The sequence below is a fragment of the Onthophagus taurus genome, chromosome 2 (assembly GCF_036711975.1).
Source record: "Onthophagus taurus isolate NC chromosome 2, IU_Otau_3.0, whole genome shotgun sequence".
Taxonomy (NCBI): Eukaryota; Metazoa; Arthropoda; class Insecta; order Coleoptera; family Scarabaeidae; genus Onthophagus; species Onthophagus taurus.
In genome coordinates, this window is record NC_091967.1 from 12,947,804 (window position 1) to 12,960,316 (window position 12,513).

At 30.6% G+C, this 12,513-nt stretch overlaps 2 protein-coding genes across 2 annotated transcripts; one reads left to right on the forward strand and one right to left on the reverse strand.

Moving 5' to 3' along the window:
* Nucleotides 1-3,105: 3,105 nt before the first annotated feature.
* On the reverse strand, nt 3,106-8,166 carry LOC111426028 (lysosomal alpha-mannosidase-like). Its single transcript, XM_071194304.1, has 16 exons — nt 7,920-8,166; nt 7,563-7,665; nt 7,427-7,508; nt 7,062-7,247; nt 6,777-6,982; nt 6,578-6,714; nt 6,392-6,525; nt 5,601-5,823; nt 5,337-5,542; nt 5,084-5,283; nt 4,839-5,032; nt 4,269-4,612; nt 3,932-4,205; nt 3,623-3,877; nt 3,421-3,570; nt 3,106-3,364 (listed from the first exon to the last, which is right to left on the reverse strand). The coding sequence occupies exons 1-16, from the start codon at nt 8,022-8,024 to the stop codon at nt 3,164-3,166; spliced, it is 3,000 nt and encodes a 999-aa protein (XP_071050405.1). The 5' UTR covers nt 8,025-8,166; the 3' UTR covers nt 3,106-3,163.
* Nucleotides 8,167-8,686: 520 nt separating this feature from the next.
* LOC111425950 (chondroadherin-like) lies at nt 8,687-11,947 on the forward strand. The gene is made up of 2 exons (XM_023060240.2): nt 8,687-8,803; nt 10,458-11,947. Exons 1-2 carry the CDS (start codon nt 8,777-8,779, stop codon nt 11,898-11,900), a joined length of 1,470 nt encoding a protein of 489 aa, XP_022916008.2. The 5' UTR covers nt 8,687-8,776; the 3' UTR covers nt 11,901-11,947.
* Nucleotides 11,948-12,513: the final 566 nt, after the last annotated feature.

Below are 12,513 nucleotides of genomic sequence, written 5' to 3' on the forward strand. Positions count from 1 at the left end.
GGTATAAGTATGGGAAAATCAAATACACACAGAGTCCTGAGTCCACCCATTAATGTTTTGTCACTGACAAAGTCTCGCAACCTACTTCTTCGCAACACAGACCGAGGCAGAGGATTAGCTTTTATAATCTACTGCTACTATTGACGGCTAACCTGAAAATGTGCAATACAATGTATTTCTTTGTGGGCGAATACACTAGGAACAAATTCTACAGAACACATATGATGATTCATTTCAATGGTCCTACTGCGAAGTCGAGATTACAGCGCGTGTTCATGTTCTTAACTATTTTTGTGATTTTCGTCTCATACCTGCAATGCAGACCATGGTCTCTCCTGGAAAGCTGAAAAGACGTAGACACTGCTACTGATCAAATATGAGATGCCGTGGGACTTAAAATTGCAGTTCTGGATACAAACAGTTCTACTAGGAAAACAGCCATAAACTAGACAGTACACGTCCTTTCTGCGAACATCTGCGTTAAAGCGGACACAGTTACAATCATGCTGATTTATATTATAGCAAGCACAAAGCAAAGGTAGTTGCTGATAGATGTTACTAATTCAATAATGTTATTCCTCTGCATACTCAACTGTTTATTTGCAGGCTGTGTATCTGATATCTAGATAATAATGTGTAAATAGCTGGTGACTGACTGTTTCTGCATTGTAGTAGAGCAGCGTGTTACAGAAAGACAGTAGAGGGTAATTCTTTTTTATGACACTTCCGTCCTGGTCATTGGAAGTGCCTTGGATAGCAGTGGGTATGGATTAGTGGTGGAAGGGATATCCGGCACTATCCGGTATCCGGCGAGTATATTAAAAACCTATTACTTAGTACTCCATCATTCACAGGAATTAGTATCTCTTTTAGGTGTTGGACACTGCAGATAATAATCAAGTTCGACCCCAATAGGACTTTTTTCATTGAACACAACTTTATTTATATCGGGTTTGTCATTAGCAACCTCATTGTAACAATCCCAATACGATATATTAAATCTCTTGTTGCAGTTTCGTCTAGTTTTCTTCTCTTCGCTTATAATTCATCATCACATTCATTACTAACAGAACTGTCGCTGTTATCACTTTCGAGTATTAATTAAAGTATCCCCTTTTTAATGCAAAAAACCGTTTTGAAAAATCACTTTTAGTTGTTGAGAAATAAATTTTTGAAATAATCAACAATTTTTTCGAATTTTGCAATTTTTGCCGATTAAGTTTTAAAAATTCGTATAAAATCTAGTTTTTGGAATATGAGTATGAAAATTTCCCAAAGTGTTAATAAAAGTGTCTTCTTTCCAATGAACCAACACGTTTTGAAAAATAACTTTTAGTTTTTGAGAAAACAATATTTGAAGTTTTGATACAATTTTCGATGTTGCAATTTTGATCGATAACTTTCAAAATTTGCTATAAAATTCATTTCTTGAAGGATCGTTGTGGAAATATCACCAATTATTAATAAAAGTATCCTCTTTTTAATGGAAAAAACCGTTTTGGAAAATCACTTTTAGGTCTTGAGAAATAAATTTTTGAAATAATCAACAATTTTTTCGAATTTTGCAATTTTTGCCGATTAAGTTTTAAAAATTCGTATAAAATCCAGTTTTTGGAATATGAGTATGAAAATTTCCCAAAGTGTTAATAAAAGTGTCTTCTTTCCAATGAACCAACACGTTTTGAAAAATAACTTTTAGTTTTTGAGAAAACAATATTTGAAGCTTTGATAAAATTTTCGATGTTGCAATTTTCATCGATAACTTTCAAAATTCGCTATAAAATTAATTTCTTCAATCACTATCCGTTCCATCACTAGTATGGATCCAACATCATAAAATAAGATCCCACAGCAGCTGTTTTGAGTAACAAGTTCTGCTCTCTTTAACACTCTAACTTCATGCTGTACAGATTCAACTCAAAAAAACAACTCAGCTTAACCTCAATTTTTTCTTTCTAAACTTAATTTAATGTTAGAAAAAGTTATGTTGGGGTCTTGATATTTTGAAGAATTCATGGTTTAAGTCCATTACAAATTCATCTGAGCTTCAAAATGTTTTTTCGTTGTTTCTCAAATCATTTTCTCGAAGTATTGAATAACTTGCTTCGTCCTATAAAACATTCAAAATCAATTCTAAAAAATTCTGCAGCTAACCAACCGCAGTTGATAGCAGCATTGAGGTTGACGTTCATATTAAGCAGTTGCAGAAAGATCTTCAACAAAATGACTGGATGGTGCAAATCACTAATGTGACAAGTATACTTCAAAAAGAACAACGTTGTAACTGAACAAGTGCATTAAAAGATCAACGATACCATATAGAGAACTACGTCATGGATACCATTTTATCCATTTCATTTATTTCCTTTTCTTTCCCAATAAATTTTGTTAATAATTTTAATTTTTTTTTATATATTTTACCTTAATGTTAAATCCGCTGCTCAATTCTCTATTTTTACTACAAATTTGTTCCATTCCTGAAATATGGAAGCTAACTGGCGTTCTTTAAACGATATGAAAAACAAATTTTTAATCATTTCAACTACAAATCTAAAGAAAACTCTATCTAAAAAATTCAATACAATGTCAACGAATATTGTGAAATTCATTTCGAACACATTGATATGTAAATCGCACAGAATGCACCCTATTTCTGTTAAGAGCTTGAATATTGGAGAACGGCCAAAGAGATTAAATAAAATTGGGTTCGTATTCTGCTGTTCACATAAAGGAAGGAAAATTCAAATTTTTCGAATCATTGAAAATCTTTCAATTCTAAAAATGTCTTCCTATTTTTATTGTTTCTTTTCCTACTTTATTTAATATAATAAGTAAATGTACTATATTTGATTAGAAAAAACTCGAACACAGTGCTTTAAAATTGTCATTTGATACTTAAACCAGTAAAATTACATTCTAGAAGTTAGTTAAGTTTCAAGTGCAGTTAGTCAATCTTCTTTATTACCCCATAAAAACCTGGTGTAGTTACAGTTTGCGCAGTGAGTTTAATGTTTAATAAAACCTTCAAGTAATCAGTAATCAAGCAGGTTATGTTTTATTGAAACCTGTTACTTTATTTCATAAAGGGTCGAAGAAAGTAATAAATTTTAGTATGCAAAATAGAATTTATTAAAGTAATTCTTTTATGAATTAACCAATTATTTTAAATTTTTTTGGTAATGGTAAGAATAAAAGTACGAATAGCCATCGGTTTCAAAACTATGGGTGATTGAACGTCTCTCTGCGATTGCGTTTTTACTGATGACACTCCGTTCCATTCCATCCTGTCGATTTCATCTATTGGAACGTTGCCAGCCAAGTTCATTTCCTGCATATCGACTATATCGAATAATGTAAAAAGTCCCTGCAATTTCAAAATAGCATTAAAAAATATCCGAAATAATAAAAAAAGCTACACACATCAATGTTAACTTCAGCCGGTTGTGATAACGTTGCGTCTTCGTTATTAGAAAGGGTGTGTTCTAATCTGAAAAGAACTTTATTGCTTCCCCATGGTTCTAAAGTTAAGATTTGCACGTTTTCTGGTAAAGATCTAGTCAACCCGGAAAACTAAAACAATAAATTTTGTATAAATTAAAAGTGTTAATGATTTATATTTTACCTCGAAGTTTAATTTTGAACTTAAATTTTCTAAGGAAGAATCACTTGCAGGTGCTACAACAACCCAAGGTGCCAAAAGTTTTTTAGCCGCCAAATCTCTTTGTTGGGCAGCAGATGATTTTCCATCAGAGTTCGAATTCATCGACCCCAATGTTAAATAATGCTGCCCACGAACAACAACTCCTTGCCCGAATTCATATTCATTCAAAGCTTCACCAACACCAAAGTTATCATCATTTAATAACCTTCTATGAACCTAAAAGAAATATGTTTAACTCAAACTACAAGAAATTACATCAATAGTAATCACCATTAATTCAACTTCTCCATCGTTTAAACTTCCACCACCTTGAGCCCGATCATTTAAGACAGCAAACTCAATATTCCTTTCGAGATCTTGTAAGGTAATCTTGGATGTTATTGGGTAATAGTTTCCTGAAACGGGCTCCTCATTCGTATATTCATATGTTTCTCTGAAATTGCGCACCCTTTTCACCATCTGCCGTCCGTTCGAATCAGTGTAAAACGTGGCATCTGTTTTCAAGTCGGTAATAAATCGAGTTACTACTTCAACACCTTGATACCTTTATAAATAAAAACAGTATTCAGTTCAATATAAAATCAAGCATTGTAATTTAGCTTCTTACTCTGGACTTTCAATTGGTCCAATAAGCCAATCAAATTCAATATGATTATTTTCTTTGTAAACACGAATTATTTGTTTAACCCAATCATTAAATTCTTGATGAACTTCATCGACTAAATCAGAAGTGTACACTTTGTACGTTGCTTGTGTGGAAATCGGTAAAGCTTCTGGAGTGGATTTAGCAGGGCGGAATATATAAGCACCGGAAGCTCGTCTTTCACCGTCAATATTTGTACCATTTGCGCCATTATAATACATGAAATTTTGAGTTACTGGAAGTGTGATTCCATTCATTGTTACTGTTTTTAATAAACCAGTTTCTGAATCAATTTCAAATCCTGTTTCCTGTAACAAACAAAAAATGTATTACTTAAACATATATTTATTTAATTCTATATTACAAACTAAATTGTTTCACGTCTAAAAATAAACACTCGTAAATTCACCACCGAATAAACTTCGTAATCCCAAATATCCCCTGAAATCCCTCTGACCGTTGTCTAGCATCACCGGTAGACACGTACTTCGTAAAAACCGAAATATATACCCTGACAGAAAATAGGAAACCTACCGTTGTTCCAAGTCTAATCTCCTGCACTTCGACCGTAACATTTTCCTGCCGAGTAGACTTATCCACGTAATAATACTGTAATCCCAAGGGCGGGACGTCTTTAGCCAAGAAAACTAACTCCTGCGACAATGGCGTAATTTCGTCGACGTATTCAAAATCATGGATGGTCGGCAAAATTGCACTTGAAACGACTCCTACAACAACTCCTCATTAAGTAACTTAGTGTAAAAACTTTAAATTATAACCTTTAGGTCCCGTTACAGTGTAAGAATCTCCACTCACAGGCAAACGAACATAATGATTTACGTTTCTACTCAAAGGATTATAAACTGCGACTGTGAAAGTATCGAAAGATGAGGCTTCACAATGTGATACGTTTGCAAGAAGACATGATTTAAACGGTAAGGTTACAGAGGATACATCGTCAGTTTTCTTTAAAAGATTTCTGAAAAAATTAAAATGTTTTTCGATGATTTTAATAATAAGTAAGTATCTTACGCAATAATAGAATCAATTCCTTCTTCAGCGGCATGAATTCCTTTTGTAACTAAACGAGCATAATCTTGTGCAACGTGTTGTTTCTCAGTTCCAGTAATAGCATCATGATGTTGCATAATTCCCATCGCTTCTTTTAATAGAATAGAATTGTCTTCGTCATCGTTATTATCAGCGAATTGTTTGAAACTATTTAGTTGTTTAATCACCTGTGAGTATAAACATAAAAATTACTTAAACTATATGATATTTAAAAAAAGTTCGAACCTGGAGGAAATTATTTCCCATACGTTCATTACGTTTTGAATTTGGACGCGATGTGAAATAACCAGTCCAATACGAATGGGCATCACTTGCATATGGGAAGAAATCGTCAGTTTTAACCTGATAAGTTATGTCTTGTGCTTTAGCAGCTTCGTTAACTGCTTTAACATAACAAGATGGAGTTGAGTATATTACGTTAATGTCAGGACGAAGCTTTTTAAATCCACTGTAAAGAAAAATTGTTTGAATTACTACATAAGAAGACATAAAAAATCGTAGAAATTTTAAAAATTTGAAAAGTAGAGAAATTCATTTTTATATCTATATTATTTTATAGATGTAGTTAGGTTGGGTTGGTTTGGAAATAAGAGAGACTGGAAAGACAAGATGGGCTGGCAAGAGACTGGTGATAAAAGGATAGGATAGAATAGAGACAGTAACTTTTGTATCGAGAGACAATTTGGTAGCCAGAAAAGAGACTAGAAATGGGAACTGGAAAAAGGGAAGAAGAGTCAGTAAGAATACAGGAGATTCAACGAAACGAATAGAAGATAGAAGCTATATAGAGAAATATTTGAGAGACTGAAAGGAACTGGTAAGATAGAGAAGAGAAACACTAAAAATAGTCTGATGGTAGTAGAAAGGTAGTAAACAAAGACTGGATAGAGACAAAAGGAAGTGGGCACAATGAAGGGAACCCAAAAAAAAGTGCAGTAATAGAGGGAAGAGACTTCAGAGAAACTGGTGAGACCACTATATTTGTAGATTTGTAAAAAGAAATTAAATTTTCTTACGCAATTAATCTATCCATATTGATAAAATACATTTCTGCTGCTTGATAAGTAAAATCACCACCCATCGTGACTAAAAGATGCTTTGTTTTGAAATTAGAAGCACCTTTAAGAACATAATCAGCAAATTCTTCTACCTAAAAATGAGAAATGTAATCTACATTTTTATTAGTTATTATTTTAATATACTCTATCATCTAAATTATATTCTGGGCTAGTTTCATCGTCAACAATAGGCATGTCAGAGCATAAAACATCCCAACAGAAATACGCTGGTGCTGTATAAAAATCGTATAAGACACCAGTGAAAATGTTTGATGAATTTCCTATTTTAAAACCAAAATGAAATTATTACTCATTTTATAGTTGTATTAGTGAGTAATCTTACCTAAATCTTGACTTCCCTGCCAAATCATTTCTAAATCTCGCTGGATATGTCTGTTAATGTTATCTCTATAATCTAACCTTGCGAAAAACACAGCTTCGTAACCTATTTGTGAAAAAATTGTTGCCATTTCTTTGCTGTGACCGAATGGGTCGATTTGCCACCCAATTTTCGGTCTGCCACATTTTCCAACTGTATCATCAATAGTTCTAAAAAACATTAATTGAGAAATTTAAATAATTAGCTTTAATTAATTAAATTGTTTTGATTAATTAAAGAAGTAATTACTTTAAGCCCCAAGTAAATTGATCGATTATCGAATGATAATGAGCGGCGGCTTCGTCGTTCATACTCCAAGCTCCGTTAATTATTTCCAATCGGCCATTATCTACTAATTCTTTGGCAACTTGTCGAGTTCTCTCCGATTGTAATTTCCACCATTGCCAAAAGAATGCTGTTTCTACTTGAATAAACCTACCAACAAAAAACAAAACGTAATTAAGATTAATTAAAGATTTGATAAATTTTCATCTAATTAATTTGCCATCCTGATATAAATAAAATAGAATTCAATTTTATCAAATATTAAAAATTAAATCTCCAAATTTAATTTAATTATCGCTCGTGTACTCAAATAAGATAAATATGTTTACCTGCGATTGGGATCTCTGTCGAGTGCTTCAACAACAGAACTGATAATATTTTCAACTCCAGCTTGTTGAATGTAGTTTTTAGCTTCAATTTAAACAAGAATACATAAAATGTTATATTTTAAATGAACATATTTACCTCCATAATAGTATTGATCCACCGTTTTTAACCAACCAACATCATCATGGGAATGTGCCACTAAATGAACGTTCAGTTTTTCTGGATCTACTGGATGACATGCCTATAAATTAAATTATTTCTCAAACAATGTAGAAACCTTGAAACGTTTTAAATATATAATTCCTTGAAGAACAACAAAGATTTGAATTAATATTCATCTTTTAATTGTTTAACGAGATGTAAAAATGTAAACAATACAGTTATTTTCAAAGTCGATAAAAATACTTTTTTATTTCCTTGACACAAAAATTAACCCATTTATTTAAAAACTTAATTATTTAAACAAAAAACTAAATCATAAATAAAATCGTTTACCTCATAATTACAGCCATAACTGGATTCGAATCGATTATTTGTCGGCACACTGACAACAAAACCGATTATATTGACGAAAAGACACGCAATAATCAACTTGAACATGTCTATATGTTGGGTTTTTTGAACACGAACTGCCGCAGTTTCCTGATTTATACCATCAAAAGTAAACGAGCGCGTATTACAAGGTTTATGGGCGACCGTAACAATTATTACCTGATGTTTTCGATACAGCTCGGTTTTTACGGGAGAGATTGAAATTTTTGTGTTAAGTGATATGATAAGAAACCACGTCGATAAGTAGATTTACAAGTACCTTCATGTATAAGTAATTACGTATATATTATAATTAAGTGTTAGTTTCCGTTGTTGTCGAACGTGATTTTTAGAAACGCATGGGAATTATTTAAATTCGGTTTTGTTAAGTGAGGTCGTTTTAAATGAAGTAAGGTTTATTAAATCACGTAAATCAATAAATATGCGTTTATGGGTTGACGTACATCTGGTAACAATGCATAAATAAAAATTTGATTGTTACAATTGTAGTTATTGGCGAATTATTATTACTTAATTTTTGAAAATAAAAGAATTTTAAAATGTCTAAAACTTTTATATATATATCATACAAAGTTACTAATGGTATTTAATAAGATGAAGATTACTACTGAGTTTTGGTATAAAAGAAGAAAAAATATTGAAATTAAATAGTATGTAGTTCAAAGCATATCTGGTACCGATGTTTCCACTTCCTCCGATAAGACATTGTTTGTTTGGCATTGAGTACCAAACATCAAGGATCCAAACGTTCGATTCTTCAACTACAATAATAAGTTATCGGTAATATGAAATAAGAAAACATGTATAGAATAGTAGAAAAGATAATGGTAAGTGTTTTTTAAATTTTTTAGTTTATCTTTTAGTAATAATTAATTGTTTAATTCAACTTAAAAGATTGTTTTGGACTTTATAATCTTACGGAACATTTTGGAGTCTTCTCTGAGCAGTTCGTGTAGATAACGTTGTTTACTTCTTGATTTATCAGTCAAAATTTATCCGCATTATCTTCGTATTAAAAATAATATTTTCTAAGAAATTGATGTAATAACCTGTTAATCAGTTAAGAATTGCACAAAAATATCGAATTGTTAAATTAAAGTTAATAAAAATTTTTTTTTTCAATTATTTGTTATTTTACAAGATTGAGGTTCCCTCGATCTCAATCCTTATATTCTTGACAAGGTTTTGGTGATATTAGGTGTTTACCTTTTCCATTCCTTCCTTACCTTATCTTATCGCTGATCTTCCTCGTGCGCTTTCGCCCGTCTTTTTTTCCTCTGAAAGCAGGTTTTCAATCTATCCAGTTTGTCTTGCTCATCTATTTAGGCCACCTACCTAAATAGATATGATCTACTAATCAGCTTGTTCAATGTATCCTTTATATGATATCGCTTCTTGTGTTTGCTCCTTTCTCCATAAATGATTTACATGTTTTACCCAAAATGATTTCCATTATCAGGTAGTTAATGTAGGAACGGATTTAGTAGTAGAGGTTTTGGGTTGGAAGACGAGTTGTGTCTTCTGTTTCACCTTTGTCTTTAAAATCAGGTAGGTTTACACGATAATAATTTGATTATAATATAAAATGTGTCTTAAAATCCAATAATTATTAAATTTGCATTTTGTACAATCTATTTCCTGGGCATGTTTTGAAACCTGCTTAATTTCTTTATAATTTTCATATCGAATGAACGACTCTCCTAACTTTGTAGTCTATACTTTTTCCATACTTCTGGTCTGCTTTTTTACAATCGGCTCTTTTGCTAAGTTCTGTTAATTCATTAGACTATCCCTCAAGAAAGTTTTGCTTGTTCATATTCTTAAAATTCCATCTCGGCACTTGGGTACAAACTTCTCAACGATAGAGTCTAGTAATTATGAGCACTAAAATCGTTCACAAACATTGTTTAACTGATTTTTCGAGAAAAGTAGAAGAAGTATATGGTAAAAATTATTCTGACATAGTCAGAGTAATCAAGTCAGGTACTTTGGAATCGTCGTAAATACATATTTGTTGGTTCTCGGCTGAATTTCCTGCAGATATCACGTCACTGAATATGACGAAGTAAGCTTTTCTTTTTTAACCAACGCTGTACTAAGATATTCCTTTCTGCCTCGTTTCTACGTTGACAAAATATTAAATCTAAATAAAAAAGTTGTCTACTTATTACAAAATAATCTTCGATCTAAAATAATAAATAATTATTTCACAATTATGATTGATTAATCTAAAAGCCTGTCGTTTAAGTATATAATCTCTTTTTTAATGTTCGTTACCTTTCCGATATTATCAAAAAAGTATGTGGTTATAACCAAAGTATAAATTTATTAAATGAAAATAAAACATAAAATATTAATATTTTTAATCTTCTTTTTATCACAATGAGTTTATTTCTAAAAAAGCAATGAATCACCCATACTAATCACGACCTCAATTTTTTATTGTTTAAAATTATTCTTTTCTTTTCTTCATCATTTCAGATATTATTTTTTATTTACTTCTTTATATACACATCAACAACGGAGAATGTATCAAAAAGAAGTTGTAATATAATTTCCGGGTCATCAACTTTACAATGCTTTGGAATGTATTCAGAAGATTTTTCAAAAATAACCTTCAATGAAATCTTAGAAAACTTAGAATGCGTTCGATGTAATTTAGGAAATATCCCACCGGAAACGTTTGATTTTGAAGATAATCACCTTTTTACATTATCATTAAAAAGTAATAACATAACCGGGCTTGTTCCGTTTACTTTTGTTGGATTGGATTATTTAAGAAAATTAGATTTAAGTAATAATAGTATTCAAATAATAATACCGGGTACGTTTAAAGGTATCAAAAATGTAGTTATATTTAATTTAAAACGAAACAAAATAAGGAGGATTGAAAAAAATTCATTTTCGGAATTGGAAAATTTGGTACATTTGGATTTATCGGATAATTTGATTATTGATATTTATCCAGGTGCGTTTAATAATTTAAACAAATTAAGATTACTTGAATTAGAAAATAATAAATTAAAAATTTTACAAGATGGATTTCAATTTCCATCTAACATAGAAGAACTTTATTTAGGTAACAACGTCTTAAATAAACTCCAAAACAAATTCAAAATTAACAACTTATTAAAACTTTACCTCTCAAACAATGACATCTCCGTTATACCAAAGAATTATTTTAGTTCTGTAATCAATTTAAAAGAAATTTATTTAAACGATAATAAAATCATCGAATTAGAATCAAACGCTTTTAATGATTTAAAAAATTTAGAAATTTTAAATTTAAACAACAATACTTTGAAAGCGATTCCTTTTGATTTATTTTCGGAATTACTACGTTTAAAATATTTAGATTTAAGTAAAAATTCTTTAAAAATAATCTCTTTATACACACCACTCCCAGAATTAATTACTGTCAATTTTTCTCACAACTATATCAATAAAATTTTAATTCCAACAGGAAATGTCGCAAAATTGTTTAATTTAAATTATCTCGACCTATCACATAACAATTTATCGTACTTGGACTACGTAGAATTATACCAAAACGCTCCAAAATTAATTTTATTAAACGTAAACCACAATAATTTACCTTGTAATACCGAAAAGGAAATGATTTCGTATTTTCCTTTAGATAATTTTAGTTTAAACATTGATAATAACGCAAGTATTTTATGCAATGTAACGAAAAATTCTAACATAATGAACAATTTAGTTGAAATTGAAGAATTAATAACAAATCATAATGGCCATAATCATGTTCCATTTTTATATGGATTATTAATTTTTGTTAGTGTTTTTATTTTAATTATTGGATTAATTCTTTATAAGACATATGTGTATGTAAAAAGATGTAAGGAGAGAGATTTAACACAACTTAATGAAACTGTTACTCATCATACAGCTTATGAATCATTATAAAACATCTAATTTGTTGATGTATAATAATAAATTTTTATTAAACTATATTTATGTATTTTCATTTAATGCCTTTAATGCTTGTAGCCGAAAACCTCAAAGATACGTTTTGTTAATCAATTACTGGAACTCCTTTGAAACCTCTGGATGAATTTAGGTATCGTTGGAAATTCATGGAAACACCTAGAAATGTTTTCTAAAAACTTTTAAGAAATTTGATAGATTCTATGTTTCTTTTGGCATAAAAAACAACTGTATAAATTCTTCTATAAATCAATAAAAATTATGGAAATGAGTCTAAATGAAAGTATGGAATGAGTCAGTTGCATCCCACGGTTCTCAAGAAATGGGGAATCATATATATTGTGTTACATGACGTCAAAACTACAAAGCTTTATGTGCTATGAAATTACTGTGGTGGCCAAAATAGAAATATTAAACTTTCTGTGTTATGTCACAAAGATATGAGTTCATACTTAATTTATAAACTATACGTGAATTTATTTCCACAATCTTCTGTTTAGTTAATTAAATAAATACATCAATATCTCCATTGCAAAATCTATTGGGTGTTGATCAATATGTTTGAATGCACAAATTCTAGTACAAAAATGTC